This window comes from Psammomys obesus, unplaced genomic scaffold (genome assembly GCF_907164565.1).
Source record: "Psammomys obesus unplaced genomic scaffold, mPsaObe1.curated_primary_1811, whole genome shotgun sequence".
Classification (NCBI taxonomy): Eukaryota; Metazoa; Chordata; class Mammalia; order Rodentia; family Muridae; genus Psammomys; species Psammomys obesus.
Window position 1 is genome coordinate 10540243 of NW_026596162.1, and position 21097 is coordinate 10561339.

At 45.9% G+C, this 21097-nt stretch overlaps 1 protein-coding gene across 1 annotated transcript; it reads left to right on the forward strand.

Annotated features, from left to right (window-relative positions):
* The first annotated feature begins 363 nt into the window (after window positions 1-363).
* On the forward strand, window positions 364-20641 carry Mylip (myosin regulatory light chain interacting protein). The gene is made up of 7 exons (XM_055595179.1): window positions 364-651; window positions 1744-1934; window positions 12876-13061; window positions 14430-14627; window positions 15104-15268; window positions 16926-17346; window positions 19054-20641. Exons 1-7 carry the CDS (start codon window positions 565-567, stop codon window positions 19141-19143), a joined length of 1338 nt encoding a protein of 445 aa, XP_055451154.1. The 5' UTR covers window positions 364-564; the 3' UTR covers window positions 19144-20641.
* The last annotated feature ends 456 nt before the right edge of the window (window positions 20642-21097 follow it).

A 21097-nucleotide genomic window follows, 5' to 3' on the forward strand; every position in this document is an offset into this window, starting at 1 on the left:
CTGGGCAGGAATCCTGAGAACCGTGGCGTCGCGGGAGCGTTTGATCAGAGTCCCCTCGAACCAAGACAGAAAGGCGTCGGTCCCTTGGAGCTGCGGCCGACGGCGGGCAGGGAGGAGCGTCGCCCAGCGGCAGAGGCCGCGGCGGTACTGGGGGTTGGGAGCGGGTGGGCTCCCACCTCCCGCCGCTCTACAGGCGGCCCCGGGAGGCGGGGCTGCAGCCCATCGCGACTGCGTATTGGCTGTCGGCTCTGGGGAGGAGGGGCAAGCGCGCGGTGATTGGCGGAGGCCGGCGCCGGAGGGGGCGGGGCCTCTATAAAGGCTGCGTGGCTGTCGCGGCGCAGGCAGTCGGGCTGTCCGAGCGGCGCGGCCGTGGAGCACCCGGGAGCGGGCAGTCGTGGGGGTGGCGGGGACGCGGGCGGCCACTGCGTGGGGTGCAGGGCAGGCGGCCTCGCGGCTGCGCCTTCCTCGCGGAGCCCGAAGCCGACTTGGAGCGACTGCGGGGAGGCGACAGCCCCGGCGCACACCCGAGAAGAAGAAGCGGCGGTGGCGGCGGCGGCCCCAGCCATGCTGTGCTATGTGACGAGGCCGGACGCGGTGCTGATGGAGGTGGAGGTTGAGGCAAAAGCCAACGGCGAGGACTGTCTCAACCAGGTGAGGGCGACGATCGGGAAGGGGATCCCCGCCAGTCCCCGGGAAGCCTCGGGGCCTCGGAGATGCTGCTCGGGAGCCCGGCGACGCTGCAGCAGCGGCCCGAGGAGCGCTCCCCGGACGCCTGGCTCCAGCCGCCTCCTCCTCCTCGCGGGCGTGGGGGAGGGCGGGCAGGGACGTAGAGGACGCGTACGGTGGGGGAGCGGGGTCCTGGGGACCCGGACACTGCCGGGAGCCGCCACCCTGCCTCCTCATCGGGTACTTTTCTAAACAGAAGGTGGCCCCGCACACCTGCCGCAGGTATGTGCGCGATGCCGCCCGTGGGGTCCTCGCAAAGCCCGGCAGCGCCACCCGCGTCCCGGGACGGGGTGGCTGCAAGCAGCCTCGGGCCCCGGGGTGCCCTAGCTGACCGGGTGGGCCCGTGTCTCCAGTCGCTTCTCAGAAGGGCTGGTTCACCTAACACTCCGGGCTTGCTTGGGGATCCAGACTGTCCTGGGAGATTTGCAGAGAACCGTCCAGCCCGTCTCCGATGTGAGGTCTTCACTCGTGTGTTTTCTTCAAGAGTGACGCAGGCTCTGATCAGTGTGGGCACGTTGGCTATGACAGACACATTTGACATCCCCCCCCCCCCCAAACCTTGGGGACCTGAAGACCTGAGCTGTTTGGAAAGCCGCTGAAGCTTAGCTGACACTTGTGGCATGCTTCCTCAAAGTGTTTGTGTTTTTGGAATCCAGATGGTTAAAGCTGTCCAGATAATAAGTTGCCAAATCAGCTGTGCAGATGGTGCTGGTGCCGGGAATTCCAGCAACTGGAATAAGAAATAAAATACCCTGTGGGTTCTTCTTTGTCAGCCTTGAGGGAAGTCTGGGGGGACCCTTTTCCCTGTGCAATTGGTCATACTATAGAAGTATTTAAGCAAGGCCACGCCTCTTCTGGAGGGCTGCTTTTTTGGCCTGGCTGGTACCTTAAAACATTGTTTTCCAGTCTGTCACTGGACTTAAAACGAGGTAAAACTTTGTAAAATTAGTTGCCAGTCCTTCACTCAGATGGCGCCCTTGAGTTTGCATTGCTCATACCCGATGCCTTTGTTTTTAGGTGTGCAGGCGATTGGGAATCATAGAAGTCGATTATTTCGGACTGCAGTTCACGGGTAGCAAAGGTGAAAGCTTATGGCTGAATCTGAGAAACCGGATCTCCCAGCAGATGGATGGGCTGGCACCTTACCGGCTTAAATTGAGAGTCAAGTTCTTTGTGGAGCCCCATCTCATCTTACAGGAGCAGACAAGGTAAGCGAGGCCGACGGTAAACCACAGTCAGGTCCCCTCTGATTCCACTTAGAGGTGGCCACTGGGCCCTCCCAGAGATGTTCCTGGGCAAACTGACTTGGTGCAGAGGAAGTTAGGAGAAACTTCATTTCGTTTTTCAAAGCACAGTTGACCCGGGTGGGTTTTCCAACGCTTGTTCTGCGTCTGTATGATATTGGTGGAGAGCAGGGTAGACTTCTTCAAACAAAAAGAACACCCCGACACCGACTTCCTGACAGCTCCATCTAATGCCCGAGAGTAACCCCGCCTCGGCAGTGTTACTGCAGGTCACTGTGGACTGTTGTAAGGAAAGCAGGAAACAGTTCCTCTTGGGTTACTTAAACTTGGTCAGTCTTCAGCCTAGTGTCAGATTACATTGTGTAGTGGGAGTGCTCTGTCTGGCCTCCTGCAGATTTTAAAACTGTTTTAAAGTTTAACAGAAACTTAATAGAATTCTTTGCAGGCCGCTGTAACTGAATTCCACCCCACAGATATATTAAACATGATTGTTGGGCATTAGATTTTTTTTCCTCCTTGTTAAAATAGGGCCACCAGCCATGGTAAAGAACTGAAGCATGTGGTCTCCTTTTCAAAGGTCAAAAAAAAAAAAAAAAAAAAAAAAGTCCCCTCTTGACTGACTGTTACACTTTTCTCAAAGTTGAACCAAAACAGGAAAGTGATGTTTAATATTTATTACTGAAATGCAAGAGACGACAGTGGCATGTTGAAAAAGGAAAATGATTGCTTTTAAAACCGCAGCAAACGTTGGATCCCAGCATTGATGTTTTCCATACTCCCGTGGCTTGGAAATGTGCCATGCATGAGAAAAATGCGATCCTGTAGATTTCGACTCAGAATCAGGGAACAGGCTCCTCGGAGAGATTTTAACATGCCATTTTTTTTGTTGTTGTTTATTTACTAAACAAATGATGGAAACACTTAAAAATACCATTCATTTAGATTTCAAATGTCCATGTTGCTTTACTGTGGCATTTTAAAGGTTGAGAGAGATTTTGTTTATGAAGGAAACTGCCATAATTAATTTTTAGTGTTTCTGAAAACACCTTACAAATATTCTTGTAATGGCCTGGTTACAGATTTTGAGCTGTCTCTATTCATCACAAGAGGCTCTATCTTTTTTTGAACATTCTGTGTGTGTGTGTGTGTGTGTGTGTGTGTGTATGTATGTATAGCAGGCACATTGTGATGCTACAGTGATTTCAAGGATTCCAGGTGCAACCCAATTCTAGTGACACAAATTTATTTTTGAAATCAGCCAAAACTTGAAGAAGCAAATAACTTCATTTAAATAGGGGAAGGATAATAGCAAATAAATTGTACTGGGAATGTGTTCGTGCTTTGTGATTAGCTGTGGGGTGGTCTCTGCTGTGATACACTCTCCTGTAATTGGGTCAGTACCTATTATCAAATCTACTTTACTCATGTGAGAAAGAGATAGTTATGAATTAGTACTTGAATCAAATTTCCTACATTGGTTTTTCTGTATCGGCTCAATTGTCTTCGACTCTTGGGATTTATAGCTAATGGCACTCAAACCTGGTTCAACTAGGTTATTTCAATTGATTTTCACACCTTTTAAGAAACCCCATAGAATGGTTAGTGTAGGCTGGACCCAGTACTAGGCCTGTAATACTAGCTGCTTGGGAGGCAGAGGAACAAAGACATGGAGGTCTGTCCTGCCTGGGGACAGTGTAGGTTTAAGTCTACTCTGGGAATCCCATGTCAAAATAAGAATGAGAGTTGAGACCACAGTGGTCCGGTGCTTGCTAACCTGCCCAAAGCCCCTGTCTGAATAAAGAAGTGGGGGGAGTGCAGCGGAAACTTTTGAGTTATGTTTATTATGTTGGTGAACTTTGCATAATTTTGTGGAGTTATCCAAAATATAAAGCTTTTAAGAAAATGCCCAAGGTTGATGACCAGTGTGCTTTAGAATCTTCATAAAGTAATATCTAATTTGCATTTATCCTTTTTAAGTGTATGGGTGTTTTGCCCACATGTGTGTTTTTATCTTGGTTCTAAAGAACAAAACCATTTCTTTTTCTTTAATGTTATATTGGTAAAATAAACAAACAAAAAAGCCACACACACACACACACATGCCTGTTGACAAACTTTTTGTTCCATTGTTTGCTATAAAATATTTATGTTAAGTGCTAAGATTCTACACTGGATCTGTTTGTGAAGCAACTGAACATGGCTTTGATAATTCAATGTTAGGAGATGGCTTTACTGAGGAACCCATGAGGGTGCATTCTGTGTGCTGAGGGTGTCTGGACACTTCATCAAGATGAAATAGCTGGGCACAGTTGCCCTCTGCAGACCGCTAAGCAGTGAGCTTCTAGAAGAGAGGGTTTAAAATACTAGTTAATATACTAGTTAGCATCAGACCAGACAGGCTGCAGAGAGGGGTGCAGGCAAGAAGGCCTGGATATCAGGGGACCCTGGGATCCAGGAGGAAGCCATTTTTCTGAAGAGGAGCACTGGCGGGGTTCAAATGTTATCGTAGCTCGGTAGATCAGGCTAATCTGGTTTGGGGCTTCATGTTAGATTTGGTGCCCCTATCCAGATTATTCCATTTGCTCTTGAATGGAGAGCTGGGCTATGAGAGTCCTGCTCGGCTGACTGGCTTGGGTTCTAGATGGAGACAGCAGGTATTTTCAGCAGATGTTTGCCATGCTGTGGATGGAAATGAAAAGGGAAACAAATTAATGAGTTTTGGAAGTAAACGTGAAATCATCATCATCTTAGTAGAAACTCCTGCCTTTCAGGGGCTCTTAGGTCTTCACAATGAATTTTGCCAACATTTTCAAAACCACAGATTAGGGAAGTGTGCGTTTCGTCTGCACAGTGGTGACTGTACTCTCCCCTGATGGCAGAGTCTTTGTTTCTCCTGGCTTGGCCACATTTTCAGAGCTCTGTGGTCTCTGGTAGGGACTGTCCAGTTTAGTGAAGGTTAGCCACCATCTGGGAGTTTCCTCCTGGAAAACAACCCCAGCACATAAACTCCATGAGCACTGAACTGAATGCTCAGAGAATGCTGTTATCCTGGACACAGTCTTTCCTCAAGATTCCTGTGTTGGGGCAGCAGAGGTTAGCTCCCTCCCCGATTCCTAGTCTCAGCTTGTCCCTTGTCTCTGGAATGCCTTCTCTAGCACTGCCTGGGAGGCTGCATCCTCCCAAGACATCACCCATCTTTTTTTTAGAGCTTGAATGTGCTTCTAACATCACAGCTACTTGTGTTCATCGTCAGTTGCTCCAGTGATTGCAAATTCCATCAAAACTGATGGGCACCATATCCTCAGAATCCAGCGAGCACACACTGTGTAAATATCTTGTTAATTAATAGAGTGAGAATTTAGAAGTGTGCAGCTGGAGATGGCTGGTGGTTTAGAATCCTGGTTGCTTTTGCAGAGGACTCAGGTTTCACTCCCAGCACTCCACAGGATGACTCATGATCCAACTCCCTCTTGTGGCCTGAGGGCACCAGACATGCATGTGGGCACATATGTACATGAATGCAGACAAAATACTCACGCAACTAAAATTTTTTAAAAAATTAAATAAAATCTCAAAACAAAAAAGCTTACAGAGCCAAAGCCACCAGCAAACTCAAAGCAATGGGATGTGGTCATTTCAAACCAACTTAGGACCAGTCAGACTGGTCCTAGCCAGGGTCTTTAAGTCAGGTTCAAAGTCTCGATTAATGTCAGTTTTGGTGAAGGTTGTTTACATAATCTACCTCGGCATGGTTAAGGGTGAGTGTATTCTTCATGATCTTGCAACTGCAGCCAGTGTGGCTCTGTTACGAAGGTTCATATAGCTATTGCAAAAGTTCCTTTATGTTCTTTACACTGTATTTGGAATGGCAGAATAATCCGCTATTTCCCCGTCCCTACCTCTCCCCTGTCTTCTTTTCGCTCCTCCACTCTTTTCTGTTTTTACTTGCCAAAATACAAAGTAGGACCCAGGAAAGTTAAACAAACAAACAAAAAGTAAAAGTGTACATGTGTACTATTTCCAAAGAAATTCTAAGTTGAATTTCTGAATCCTACTAAAATTGTTTTCTTTTTTGCCAAAACTAAGGGTTTGCATTGTTGTGTGGTGTTTGAGAACCTGGGCACTTTGGGCCCGTACAAAGAACGTTTCTTAAAAATGGTGTTTCACCCATTCATTTTGTGTGAGGGAGTATGTTAGATGCATGTGATGTGTGAATGGGCAAGTGCGCGTGGCCGTGCGGGTGCATGCAGAGGCCAGAGATGGACAGGTTTCGGACAGACACCAATTGCCATGGGTAAGGACATTCATTTGAAGTGCAGACTTAGTGCTTTCAAGTTACGGTATTCTCCTGGCACAGGCTATGATCTCTCGAGGCTGGAAGCCCCCCGTGGCAATCCTCATATCTTAACTGCTTTAGGGCCCAAGGAGGAGCATTTTTAAGAGTAGTTCTATTTGAAGCTTGAAAGAGATCGCCTTAAGCCCAGGTAGAGACCTGACTTGGTAACTCCATGACAATCTTCTGCCCCTGACAGGTTTTTCTGACTGTAAGCCCCCCATAAAGTAGGCCTGATGGTTTGATACGGCTGGAGCTATTTTATTCACCAGCATTCAGAAACCTAAGCCCTGACGTTTTTTTTCTCAATCTCCTGAAAAATGTCAAACATCAGGGAAAGTTGAGGGTTTTTACCATGAACACCCATATAGGTCCCCCTAGATTCTACTATTAAGTTTAATATTTCCACTTTATTATATAGTTAATCATTTATCAGTCCTTCTAACCATCCATCAACTGGTTTTTTGATACATTTTTAAACAAGTCAGGGGTATAAGTACCTGTCTTCTTAACTACTCCAGTATGCTTACCTTTGAGTTGAAATCGCTGCTTGCATATGGTTCTTCTTTCTTTTTAGTTAAAATTTACATAGGATAAAACATAAATCCTAATTATATCTCTTAATGAGATTCGACAGGCGCCTGTTTAAATAACATCTATGCTGAGATTAAGAACAGCAAAAGCACCCCCCCATCTTAGAAAGTCCCTCATCTTTCTGCAGCCAGCCCACACTGCCATGCTTTCCCTCCTGATGGCTCTCCACTGTAGGTTTGTCGTGCCTGTTTAACTTTATGCACAGGGAATCATCCGGGAGGGCTCTGCTTTACAATCTGCCTTCTTTTGTCCATTATAAATTCTGCTGAGCTCCACTCATGCTGGTGTATGGGGTGGGGGATCGGTTCTTTAGTGGTTGTTTGTTCTGTTTTCTGTTTGTTTTGCTTTGCTGAGTGTTGGGGATGGAGCGGGGCCTTGAGCATTGTACATCGGTACTGAGCTAAGTGCAGCCTGCTTTGTTTCCTTCTACCACTGGACAGTGTGCCACAGTGTTGGCTGATCCTCAGTCATGACGAGCGCGTGTTGTCCAGGAAGAAAGCTGCTCTGAACATTCTAATACAAACTTTTATTTTTTTTTCTTGTAGACACATGTGTTTTCATTTTCCTTGAGTAAATACCCAAGAATACAATAGCCGGGTCATGGTAGGATTGTTTAGTCATATAAGTTACTGCCAGACCGCTCCCCCCCCCCCCAGCATCTGTACTGTTCCGTACTCCCACTCCCTCAGAGACTGTAAGAAAACTGAGTGTCTCCGCACCCCTGCCAGCCTTCTGGTGGATATGTGGTGGTAGAGTGTTGTGGTTTTAATTTGCATTTCTCTGGTGATTAATGATGTCTGTCAGATTTTCATGTGCTCATTGGCTTTCTTTGCCTCTCCTTTGGTGAAATGTCCAAGTTACCCATTTTGATCATTTGCCTTTACTCTTGAGCTGTCCACATTCTTTATGTATCCTAGATACCAATTCATTGTGAAATCTGAGTTTTATAAATATATGTTCCCCCTGTGGCTTGCCTGTTATTCTCATGCCTTTTGGTGAGTAGGAGTTTTTAATTTTGGTGAGGTCTGATTTATTCTTTTTTTTTTTTTTTCATTTCTGGAGTTTATTCACTATGTTCTGAAGAGCCTTGTCTACCCTCTTGCTGTGAAGGTACTCTTAGGCTTGGTTCTCAAGCCAGTTTGGTTTTATGTAGGACTATGCTCCATCCTGAATTAATTTTGTTTACGAGAATGTTATAAGATTAAAAAAAAAAAAAAAAAAGCTCTCTCATAGCAATTCCTGTTTCCATTTGGTTATTTTAAAATATAACTTGGCATTCAGAGTTTGGTTTAAAATAAACCGATGTGGGTAAATGACTCATTGGACAAAGATTGATTGTAACGGGTCTGCCTGGGGTGAGGACCCGTCCAGACAACTCTTCCCATGCTTGTGCCTCTGGGGAAATTAGGATTCAGTTATTGGCAACTGTTTTTTTGAAAATAACTACTTAGCCATTCTAAAGACATGCTAGGATTCATTACTTACATTTTGAACATGAGGCTGAATCTAGTTATTTTGCATATGTTGTCAAAAGCTCTCCAAAATGGCATATCTGGCAAGATTACTGGGAGAGCATGCCCAACAGTAACCATTTTAAGTGACTTTTCTGTTGTGACAAGACACCATGACCAAGGCAGCTTAGCAAGGAAGGCATTTAGTTTGGGAAATCACAGTTCCACAGTCCTTTGCCCTCATGGCAGGGAGCATGGCGGTAGGCAGGCAGGCATGGCTGGAACTGGAGCTAAAGTGTATACCCTGAGCCACAAGTAGGAGCAAAGAGAGGGGGACAGAGAGGGGGACAGAGAGAGAACTGGGGATGGCATAGGATTCTGAAACCTCAAAGCCCACCCTCAAAGACACACCTTCTCCAACAAGGCCACGCCTCCTAATCCTTCTCAAACTGCTCTCCCAGCAGGGGGACCAGCTTTCAAATAGAGGTGCCTATGGGGGCTGTTCTAATTCAGATCAGTATAGTAACCCATACAGTGAGCTTCCAATTGGCTTCTGGAAAGTTCTGTTACGAGTTCTATAAGATTTTTTCTGTGAGGTGGTCAGTGTTCAGACAAGAGTCCTCTGATCACAAGATAAATGGTTCTTGTTATTTCTTAACACCATGAAAAAAAAAGCATGGATTTTGTTTTTTATATTTTTAAAATGTTTAGTGGAGGAGTATTTGCCTGTGTGTATGTATAAAAATTATGTATGTATGTGCATCACATGCATGCTTAGTGCCCACAGATCTAAATCCTGGTTCTCTGAAAGAGCAACAAGAGCTCTTAACTGCTGAGCTATCTCTCCAGCCTCTGAAAAGGCATGGATTTTAAAAGAGAAATTGCTGGAGAATTTTGAAAAAAAAAAAAAATTAAGAGTATGTGCTTCGTGGCCATCAAGATGGCTCAGTAGGTAAAGGTGTTTACCACCTGGTATGAGTTCAGTCCCAGAGACCTGCATGGTGGAAAGAGAAAATTGACTCCTACAGGTTGCCCTTTGACCTCCATTCTGGATCTGGGGTCATAGATGGTTGTTAGCTACGATGTGGGTGCTGGGAATTGAACCCGGGTCCTCTGAGAGAGCTGCCAGTGCTCTTAAGCACTGAGACATGTATCCAGCCCCTCCACCCAGTTTTTATAGTGTGTGAATCCTTAGTACCTATGATGCCAACGGTTGACTTAGCTACAATGGTACGCTCTGGGCTCATATATTGGAGATATTCGTTTTCTTAGTAACCGAGTAGAACTTCAAACATTAATTTCCAAGTGTAACCCTAGGAATGTGTAGAAAATGCAGTATAAGCTTGTGTCCATAAGTAAACATTCACTTAAGACAAAGTAGGTATTTTTCAAAGCCTTTGTTTTGTAACTGATAAAGCTTTTGATAGCTCATCAGACCTGGTAATGGTGGCCACCCTGCTCCGTCACATTGGTGCTTGGACCCTTGTCACCCAGAAGCCCATCTGTGGCTGGAGTTATTTTGATGAGATATCTCCCTTTCCTCCAAAGGCTTTAGGCTCCAAAGACTGGGTTCCATCTAAAAAGCAACTACTAGAAATGTCCATCTCTGTAATCCCAGGGTGGGCAGGGCACAGAGCAGTGTGGGACCACTTTTTATTGACTTGAAAGGTGGCCAAAAAGCCACAGAAACTGCTCTGCATGGTCTGTGTAAGCCGCCGGAGAAGGAGCGCCTGCGCCTGCTGCTGGTGGTAAGTGAGCCCAGGTGTGCCCTCCCTCACAGCTCTCATCCACTCATGGGGAAAGATGGGCAGCGCTCTAGGCTCCTAGCCACCTGTTTACGTTGGGTTACCATTTCTTTCCTTTGCTTTTGGCAGCTGTCCCTCCAGAAGTAGGCGTAGAGAATTTGGAAAAAGAAATTGAATAAATTTGAAAAGTCGTCTTTGGCAGCTTTCCGTACTGTTTAATAAAGCAGGAAGCAGTTTCAAACTTTATGCTAGGAAAATAAGTCAAAAAAGACCTTTACATTCACAGTAATTAAATTGAGAAGGCTCAGTTTGTGGCGCTAATCTTAAAATCTTTTGGCACACAGTTTCTTCTTGAGTGTAAGCATAGATTCAGGCTTTAGGCTCCTGAAAACATAGCCCCTGGCTGAATAGGCAAAGGTCCATTAAGATTCCATTTTCCATGAGCAACACCAGGATTCTGTGAGAATGTTAGACCTGCATCCTCTGATAGATCACCCTTCACTACACCCCACCTTTTAAGACAGAGTCTCACTATGTAGACCAGGCTGGCCTGGAACGCACAGAAAGCTGCCTGCTTCTGTTTCCAGAGTACTCAGATTAAAGGGATGAGCGACCACATTGGCTATCTGTATAGCTATTTTAAAAGCATTTTTCCCCCTGTAGCAATTTATTTGCCCCAGCAGGGCCTCTTTCTCGGTTTAGCAGTATGAAAGAAATACTTTAAGGACTACCAGATGTCTGGGTTAATAAAAACTGTGTTTGTTCTCTTTGAATGCTCCTTTGCATTTTATGATGATTTCTTCTTGGGGCTTTGAGTATGGAAAAAAACTGAAACATTTAAGAATGTTTCATCATTTTAAATATTTATGATTACTGAATATGCAAAAAATTGATTTATCTTCTTTCTTAGTTAAGGAAGATAAATGGCTCTTGTCAGCCTGATAGTTTGAAGTTCTCAACACAGCCCCTTGCATTGGTCACCTCTCTTGTCCTAAGTCCTTTTCTTACATTTCTTATGCTAGTCACTTGAGTGGCAAACTTGGGTGTGGTACAAAAGTGGAAGCTGTGTTGAGGCCTGGGAAAGTGAGGAGCTGGGCTTATATGGGGTTCAAAGTCTCACGAATGCCTGGGTTTTATTATGGTACCCTTAAGCACATATGAGAGACTACCACAAGTCATCAAAGAGGCAGATTTTATAGCCTGGCTTCTATGGTGACTCAGATAACCTTGTCAGGATTTTGGATAATAAAAACAGAATCTGTATTTTCCCAGGAATTTCTGTGGCATGCATGCCTTGCAGTGACTGTAGAATTTAATGTTGCATGTACTAAGGGTCTGCTCAAACAGAGCAAAGCTGAAGATGGAATATAAGATCAACACAGATGCACGGCACTTTACACGATTTTATGGAGCTCTTTGGTGTTAGAGGCAATTAAGCCAGCCCAGGTGCAGCTAGCTAAGGAAAGAAGTTGTAACTTGTTACATAAAGTAATTGGGAAATAGATAAGCAGTATGCAAGGTAGATCAAAAGGTGACCAAGTGAGAGGGCAGGAGAGAAAGTCATCGGGGCAGGTTGCTGCAGGGCTGTGTCTTCCACATAGAGGGATGGTCCCTCTCCAAAGCACAGCGGCAGGAGGTGTGGCTGGAGCCAGCCAGAGGAGCAGCCTGGGCTTCAACCACCATCAGGCATCCCTACAAAGGACTTGGAGCAGAAAGATGGAGCCTTTTCATTGGAAGCAATAACCGCAAGCCGTTTGCATGGCAGCCTGGCAGAGTGTGGAGGGGAGAGGGGCCCTGGGGTCACAAAAACTCATGCCTCTATGCTGTGAGCAGTAACAAGGACGCCCAGATGAGAAGACTAGAACTCATCTGGAGAGCTCTGAGAGGAGGTGCTGGAGAGAGGGCTCAGCGAGAATGGCTTGTTTGGCAAGCATATGGGGACCTCAGTTCTGTCCCTACAACCCAGTAAGAAAGGCCAAGCATACACCCGCCTACCAGGCTAGCCTACTAGGTTATCTCTAAGCCAGTGAGATGCCTGTCAAAGGAGCTGCGTGGTGTTTCTGAGGATGATACTGGGGTTGGGCTCTGCCAAACTCTTCAACATGCTAAAGAACATCTGTCTGGTGAAGTCTGGTGAGCATTCTTTTCTCCTGTCCCTGAAGATCAGGATCTACTACAAGATAGGTGTTCCAGCTGAGAATAGTAGTTGTGCATGACTGTAATCTTCAGAGGCAACAGGATCCAGCACTGAATGCCAGCCTCAGCTGCATAGGAAGTTTGAGGGCAGCCTGAGCTACATAAGTCCCTGTCTCAAAAAACAAAACCAAACAAGCAAGAAAATTGGTTTTTAAATTTCCTTTAAAACATTGTGATGCTAAACTTGCTCTGTTTCTAGTACTACATTTTTCTGACACTTCATTTACTGACTTGAAGAGGGAGTATGCCCTGCTGCACATGTAGAAGTCAGAAGACCAACTGTGTGGAGCCTCCTTCCACTAACTGCATGGGTCCAGGGCATAGAACCCAGGTCCTCAGGCTGGCCGCAAGCTCCCTCGCCTGCTGCGCCTTTGCTCTCTACCTGTCCACTTTGCTTAAGAAGGAAAGTACTTGGTTATGGAATTGCAGAGCTACTTGAGCTTGTTTGGTTGTTTTCTGCAGCACTGGGGATAAAACCTGGGGCCTTAAACATACTAGGCAATCGCCCCATGCCTGAACCACACCCGAGTAGGCTGGCCCAGATACTGTTATCCCAGGTCTCAGTCACTCTCTCTTTCTTTTGCAGGCATATCTTTTTCTTGCACATTAAAGAATCCCTCTTGGCAGGCCACCTCCAGTGTTCCCCCGAGCAGGCAGTGGAGCTTAGCGCCCTCCTGGCCCAGACCAAATTTGGAGACTACAACCAGAACACTGCCAAGTACAGCTATGAGGATCTGTGTGAGAAAGAGCTCTCCAGCTCCACCCTGAACAGGTGAGGCCACCGGAGGCTGGCGTGCCTGCTCACAGCCACCGACTTGATAAGGATCAGGAAACTGGCCTCATGGTGTAGTTGTGGAGTTTGTGAGGCGAAGTCCAGGTCATTGCCAGGTTTAACCCGTCATTTTTAGAAAATTCATGTGCCTTTTCCTTAAGAAACCTACCAACACAAAACAGCCCACACAGATAAATGCCCTTCTATGAAATGCCATAAATAACAAGGATCTCGAAAGTGCCTGACCTTTTAAATATGCAAATCTCCTACAGTAAAAAGCCTAGCATGTTTATTGGTATTTGCTTCATCCCAGAAAGAACGACAGCAAGATGGCTAACATAGGCAGCTCAGTTACCTATTCCTGTGTAACAAGCTTACCCCAAACTCAGCACTTAAACCAACAGACATTATCTGTGGGTATATAGGCAGGGAACAGCTGTGGCTTGGGCCACACCGAGCCCCCGAGGTCAGTCTCATCGAAAAGCCCGGCTGGGGGAGGCCTCCAGGCCCAGATGGCTCTTGTGGCTTCTTGGCCAGCCTTCTCCTGCCACCTGACCCCAGGGCTCCTTCTTGGTGTGGGAGCTGGCTCACCCAGCATGAATGACCAACAGAGGAGAGACAAGCCAGGGAAGAAATGAGACCTGCAATCTCAGAAGTGAGTTTCATGCCAGGTCTTCCACCGTTTTCTGTTCATTAGAAGCCAATGATTAATCCAGATCATACTCAAGGGAAGGGTACACTGGGAGGCCAGATCACCAAGGACCACAGGAGAGACAGCCTTGCCACAGCAGAGAACATAGACTCTGTTTCTTCAGTTGCAAATAACCTAATCAGTCCCCTGTGGTGCCACCTGGCAGGGAGCTTGTAAAGTGGAAGTAGGTAAATGTGTGAGGGGTCTAGCCTACACTTTTGTCTGTGTGTGTGTGTAGAGATTTTTCCATCTTTCAGCTTACAGTATTCCCAAATGATGGGTTCTCAATATTTGTTGAAATCTTTAAAAATGTGTGTGTGTGTGTGTGTGTGTGTGTGTGTGTGTGTGTGTGTGTGTATGTGTAAGACAGCTGAGAGTGAGTTCTTTTCTTCTACCTTATGCATCCCAGAGATCACACTCAAGCTTGGAGCAAGCACCTTCACCCATTGATCAGTCTCACTGGCCCCATAGTTATCATCTCCAACTGTGTCTTAGAATTATTTTACAGTTAATTTGACTAGTAAATGAAATAGTAATATGCCATTTGGTGCTTTTGTGTTCATTAATGACCATATCATTAATGACTATTCATTAATGCCTATAATTCACTGGTGAAAATTAAAAGCTTTATAGAATGCATTGATCTGTCTAATTTTGCCCCTTTGGGTGTCCCACAGTATTGTTGCAAAGCATAAGGAGCTGGAGGGCATCAGCCAGGCCTCTGCAGAATACCAGGTTCTGCAGATTGTGTCAGCAATGGAGAATTACGGCATAGAGTGGCATGCTGTGAGGGACAGCGAAGGACAGAAACTCCTCATTGGGGTTGGACCGGAAGGCATCTCAATCTGTAAAGATGACTTTAGCCCTATTAACAGGTAACCCAAATCTTCGGTATACATGCCTATGTACATACATACATTCCTACAATCCCCAGTATGTGTATCCACCTGTTGCTTTTTTCTGAATGTAGAGAATGGGCAGAAATTCACCAGATACCTCTAACAATAAAGTGATTCCTTTTTGAAAGTATTAATTGCATTCAGTCCTTAACTATTTGATTATTTCTTCAATGCAAAAATACACTATGGTGGCAGAATTATTTTTCTTAAGTGGCTCGGACCATTGAATACCGGTGTCTGCTTCTGTATGCACTCAACATGTTGAGGTTACTCCAGCCCGTATCTCCACACCACAACTGCTTGTCCTGCATCAGCACAGCTAGCTAGAGTCATCAAAGAACTCCCCAGACAAAGTGTTCACTGCTGGGTCATGGGCTGCCTATTAAGGCTTGTCAACACTCTGCTGAGCTGCCCCTTCTGAGCTCTCTCACTTTTCTCCTCCTGCCTTCCAGGATAGCTTATCCTGTGGTGCAGATGGCCACCCAGTCAGGAAAGAATGTCTACCTGACCGTCACCAAGGAGTCTGGCAACAGCATCGTGCTCCTGTTTAAAATGATCAGCACCAGGGCAGCCAGTGGGCTCTACCGAGCCATCACCGAAACGCATGCATTCTACAGGCACGTACCATCAATGTGTCTCCTACGCTTCGGGCATAGCTTAATGTGTTTAGGTGACTGGCAGGTTTCTGGGATTCCTCCTAGCCCCGAGTCCATGAGTGTTGTACAGAATGTGAGAGAATAGCTAGCTACTCTGAACACTTCCTTTTGCAGAGCCTTTGCAGAGCCCTTATCAGCACAGAATTGGGTGGTCCTGTGCTTCATAACAGTCTCCTGCTTATCTCTCACCTTCCTACCACAACCACCTCCCAGCATGACCCCACTGGTTCGGCCTGTTCACCCTCGGCTGGGTTCCTTTCCTGAACAGTGATCCAGGTTTTTCCTTGCTGAGAAAGACCCTGTCCTGAGCCCTCCCACCTTACACACTCTGGATAATTTTTAAATTGAGTTGAATTTTCCTTGGTGTGTTTTGAGACAAAATCTCACTGTGTGTTCAAAGGTGACCTGGAATTCACTATATACCTCAGGCTGGCCCCAAACACCACTGCAGTCTTCCAGCCTTGGCTTCCTGACTGCTGGGATCGCCTGCATGCACCACCACACCTGGCCATTCTAGACTCTAGAGGGCCTGAGTTGTGATTAGCCTCATTCTTAGAAATAATAATAATAAATAAAGCCCAAAATGGGGTTGGTAGGAAGCCTTCCAATGTTTTATGTTGAAATAGACTGCAGAGCAGAACAGAAAACTTGTAGACATGTTTAACATAAAAGCCATGACTTCAAAGAACAAATGTCTCTTTGCTTCCACAAGCTGCTGGATGGCCCCTCCCAGCCAAGGGGGCTGGGAAGTCTCATCTCCGTATTTACAACTGCTTCCATGCAAGTATTTGGAGGCCCCTGAGAAGCACAGAGGTGGAGTCACTGAGCTACTAAGCATTTAAGTGAGAAGAACTCAGTCAGACATGCACACAAGAATATTTATTATTTTGGTAACGAATGTAGCTCAGTCCATAGAGTACTTGAGTACTAACATTCATGAGGCTTTCCATGAATTGAGCATGGTATGCATGTATGTAATCCCAGCACCACTCAAGAGGTGGGGGCGGGGTTATGAAGTTCCAAGTCATCCTTGGCAGCATAGTTCAAGACCAGCCTAGGTCATATGAAACCTTGTCTCAAGGAAAAAAAAAAACAAAAAAAAAACACAACACAACAAGTTGGGTATGGGACATATAGAATGACAACAGTCGAGAGACAAAGGCAAGTGGACCACTATGAGTTAAAGGCCATCTTGGCCTATATGGTAAGTTCCAGGACCTACATAGTGAAATCTTGTCTCAACAAAGCAACAACAACAATAATAATTGAGCGTAAGCACTAATAATATTAAATGTAAGACAGGCATGGTGGCACACAACTGTAATCCCAGCAAGCAGAAGGACAAGAAGTTTCAGGCCAGCCTGGGCTTCATTATCTCAAAAAGCAAATAAGTAGAGAAACAGATGGATGATAGTAGATAATTAATAGATGATTAATAGATAGACAATAGATCGGTAGATGGATGGTATAGACAATCAACATTATAGAGAGGAGATAGATGATGAGTACTAAATGTTTATTGCTATACTGTTTTATTGGTCGCAGTAGTGTGATAGTCTGAACTGTGAAATTCCTAGGTGGTTCAGTATTAAACAAGATGTTCACTTCTTCCCTTCAGGTGTGACACAGTCACCAGTGCCGTCATGATGCAGTACAGCCGTGACTTGAAGGGCCACTTGGCGTCTCTGTTTCTGAATGAAAACATTAATCTTGGTAAGAAATATGTCTTTGACATCAAAAGAACATCCAAGGAGGTATATGACCACGCCAGGAGGGCTCTGTACAATGCTGGCGTTGTGGACCTCGTCTCCCGGAACGGCCAGAGCCCCCCCAGCTCGCCCCTGAGGTCTCCTGACAGCAGCGTGAGCTGCAGCAGCTGCGAAGGCCTCAGCTGCCAGCAGACCAGGGCGCTCCAGGAGAAGCTGCGCAAGCTGAAGGAAGCCATGCTGTGCATGGTGTGCTGCGAGGAAGAGATCAACTCCACCTTCTGCCCCTGCGGCCACACTGTGTGCTGTGAGAGCTGTGCAGCCCAGCTGCAGGTAAGGGCTCACTTAGTGCTCCTCTCCATTAAGAAGCATCCAATAGGAGCATTATAGGTGGAGTGAAAGTCCCCGTCTTCGCTCAGAGAGGACTTGGCGTGCAGGGACTTCCAGCATTGTGCCTGTAGAAATGTGTGGATCAGCACACTCTTGTCACCATTTGCTTTTGGAAACGAGGTCCAGATTGACAAATCAGTGTATCTCGGAGCTAAACCAAGAGGGTGCAGGCCTGCCTCTTCCATTTTATGTTGCCTCTTGCTCTTTGATACTACTTAGTAGGAATGTCTGTATTAGCTAACTAAAATTCTAGTTAAAGAATACGTAAATTAGCCAGGCGCTGTGGCACACACCTTTAATCTCAGCACTCAGAGAGGCAGAGGCAGGCAGATCTCTGTGAGTTTGAGGCCAGCCAGGACTACACAGAGAAACCCTGTATTGAAAACCAAAAAAACAAAACAAAAACAAAAACAATTTTTTGGATTATTATTATAAGTGACATTTACTATATTTGTGATTAGTTTATCTCTATCTTTGCATATACCTGTGTGTGTGTGTGTGTGTGTGTGTGTGTGTGTGTTACGCACACACCACAGTGTACACGTGGAGGGCAGAGGACTATTTGCAGAAGTCAATTTTTCCCTTCCGCCATGTGGTGCTGGGCATCACACCTGGGTTTCAGGCTTGGTGCAAGCATCCATACCCACTGAGCGATCTCACCAGCCCCTTCATTTCCTTTTGTTACTGTTCAGACCTTTAGGGGTGTCTTCTATTAGCTGTTCTTTGCTAGCAAGTCGAACTAACTTTCACACAAAAAAAGAAAAGCAACTCATATATCACATTTCTCCTTTCTTGTACCTTACATTTCCTCTCAAAGTAACTTTTCACTTGGTTTCTTCTCAAAAGGTTCTGCTAAATGTCACTGTGGGTGTATGTAAGCCTAGCCATGCATGTCAGCTAGTCCTCACAAGCTACGACACTACAATACAGAGTTCATGTGAGGATGGAGCAGCGAGCTCAGGACACCCGTGCCTTCTCTGGGAACAGCCTGTGCTGATGCAATGAGGGGTTTCCCCTTTAGAATCCTGGCTTTATCTTTTCCTGCCCTATGCCTATATTTCCTAATGACCAATGAAGGATGTGTGTTAACCAAGAAGCCACCAGAGACCTGTTGCCCCTGGCCACAAGGACATCTGCCCACTGACGTGGTCACCAAGATAGCTGAGCCAGGGCCTGTCTATGGACATATGTCCAGCATGGTGGCCAGAGGTGCAGTGACTTCCTCCTATATGTGTGCCCACAGCCCTTGTAGAAGGAAGGCTCAAGCTAACAGAAGGCTTGGGAAGATGGCTGAGCCAATAAAGTGTCTGCTCTGCGTTGCAGGGCACAGGGACCTGAATTCAGTTCCTAGAACCTGTGTAATTAAAAAGCTGTGTGGGAGGAGTGGGTCAGAGGTCGGAACAATTGTAGGAATTCTTAATCCTGTTGCTGGGGAGGGAGAGACTGGAGAACCCCAGGGGCTCACCTGCCAGCCAGAAGCTTAACCAGTGTCAGTATCCAAGCCTGTCACCCCAGTGTCAGTCTCCAAGCCTGTTACCGAGAAACTGAAAGCCTAGAAATTGCAATGGCAGCTTATCTAGAAAGGTGAGTGTGGGTGCACCAAGGCCCAGGTTCTGCAAACATTCTAACTGGTGCTGGCTTCTTTTCCAGTCGTGTCCAGTCTGCAGGTCACGGGTGGAGCATGTCCAGCACGTTTACCTGCCAACCCACACCAGTCTCCTCAATCTGACTGTCATCTAACTCGTCCTGCGCTGACTGGACACACCGTGTCCCCACAAGCCGCAGTATTGTAAACTACAAGAATAATAACTTTGTGAAGAAATATTTCACTCTCAATACCCATCTGCCACAAGACATTTTCAGAAAAGAAGAAAAGAAAAACAAGAATGCAACCGCTCCTCTTCCGTGAGTAGAAGCAACAGCCCCCATGGCAACCAGGAAGAACTCTGGGACATGGACACATTCCTTGGACTTTGAAAAAAAGGGTTTTTTTTGTTTGTTTATTTGTTTGATTGTTTTTTATAATCAAGTAAAGGAATAGATAAAATCATCTCTGTCAGTCAAGTGGCAACATAGCCAACAGTGGTACCTTTTAGGAAATGATGTCATATGTCTCGGTAACTTCTCCCAAGGCAGCAGATTTTGTAAGAGTTTTCAGACTTCCCTTGGTTCTTTTCATATGGTTATGGAGTGCTGAAACTTTTTTAATAGGAATTCTTTTCTTAAAGAAATAGTCCTCGTTAGAATGTCATTTCTGTCTTTATAACAAGAACAACTGGAAAGCTAGCAGATTGGAAAGCAATCCAGGGGCTTCTCAAGGGTTGACAGCAACGTTGTCAGACGGAAAACAGTCTGGATGAGAGTGAACAGGTAACTCGGCATGGGTGGCCTCCTTCCTAGCCCCTCTGTTTCCCTCACCCTTGTCCTCTGGTGATCAAAACGCTGCCAGTTTGGTTAACAAAGACTTACATGCACTGCCTGGGCTCTTGAGCTAGTGGAGTATTTGGAGACTGGAAAGGGAGAGTGTTTCGTTGTAAGGGACAAGCAAACAGAAAGAGAGAGGGAAAGCGAGAGAAGGGAGAGAGGGGAGAGAGAAGGGAGGGCCCGAGAGCCTCCTGTCGTGCTCGGTGCCTTTTCATGTGCCCCAGCTGCACCCACGGCTGTCACTCTGCTTGAAGATCAACCTCTCTACAGCCTTAGCTTAGGTTCCTAGGTAGAGTCTCCTTTGTGTATGTTTTAGTCCACTGTTTGTGTTCTTAAGTCAGTGCTTCTGTGTCTATTGCGTTGCCCCTCTGTGTCTTTCAGAGGTGGGGTTACTTCATTCTGTTTCCATATTGTTAATCATACCCCACCCCACCCCCACCTGGGCATTTTGGAAGCTAGTGAGCTAGGGGGTTTTCTAGGGTGTCAGGAAAGCTAGCTGACCTCATCGGGTGCAATACTGGCTAAGTTAAAGCTGGAAGCCTCCACTGTCACTTTACTGAGATCTCTGAGTCTACGTTTCATATTGCCTTAATGTAGCGGTAATGTGTTTATGCATTTGTTTCTTTGCACAGACATTTTGTCAGATATTAAAACTCTACTTTTTTATGGCACATATTAGCATATAAGCCTTTATTCCAAGAGGTATTTATTTTTTCACTTGTAAAAAAAAAATAATGTTTCCACATAAAAACTCTGTTATATGCTAGAGGACTTCTGTCTTTTATATTCAGGATAATAAAGAATTTAAAGCAAACTGTGTTTTCATGGTTATTGTCATTTAAGTCACTTTTCAGCTGAGTGAGCACTCACCTCAAGCTTGGGAAATTTAAAGATATTTCAGGTGCTCGTCTTTATTGAGAGAACTTGCTCAGCTTTTCTCTCGTATATGTTTTTGAACATACAAGATTCGAAGGTAGGTGAACATGATGCTGTGACATCCATGGCAGATAAAAAGGAAAACTTGGAGAGGAGGGTAGCAAGATGGCTCACCAACTAGAAGTGCTTCCTGCATAAGCCTGGTGACCTGAGCTCGATCCCCGGAACCCACAGAAACATGGACAGGAAAAGACGACTTAGCAAAGCTGTCCTGTCATGGTCACACGTGGGACCGTAGGACTCAGTGATGGGAGAAGCAGTGTTCCGTGGCACTGACTTCCTACAGTGCCCCTGCGTGTTGCTGCTGCTCCTGCTGCTGCTGAGCCTTAGCAGG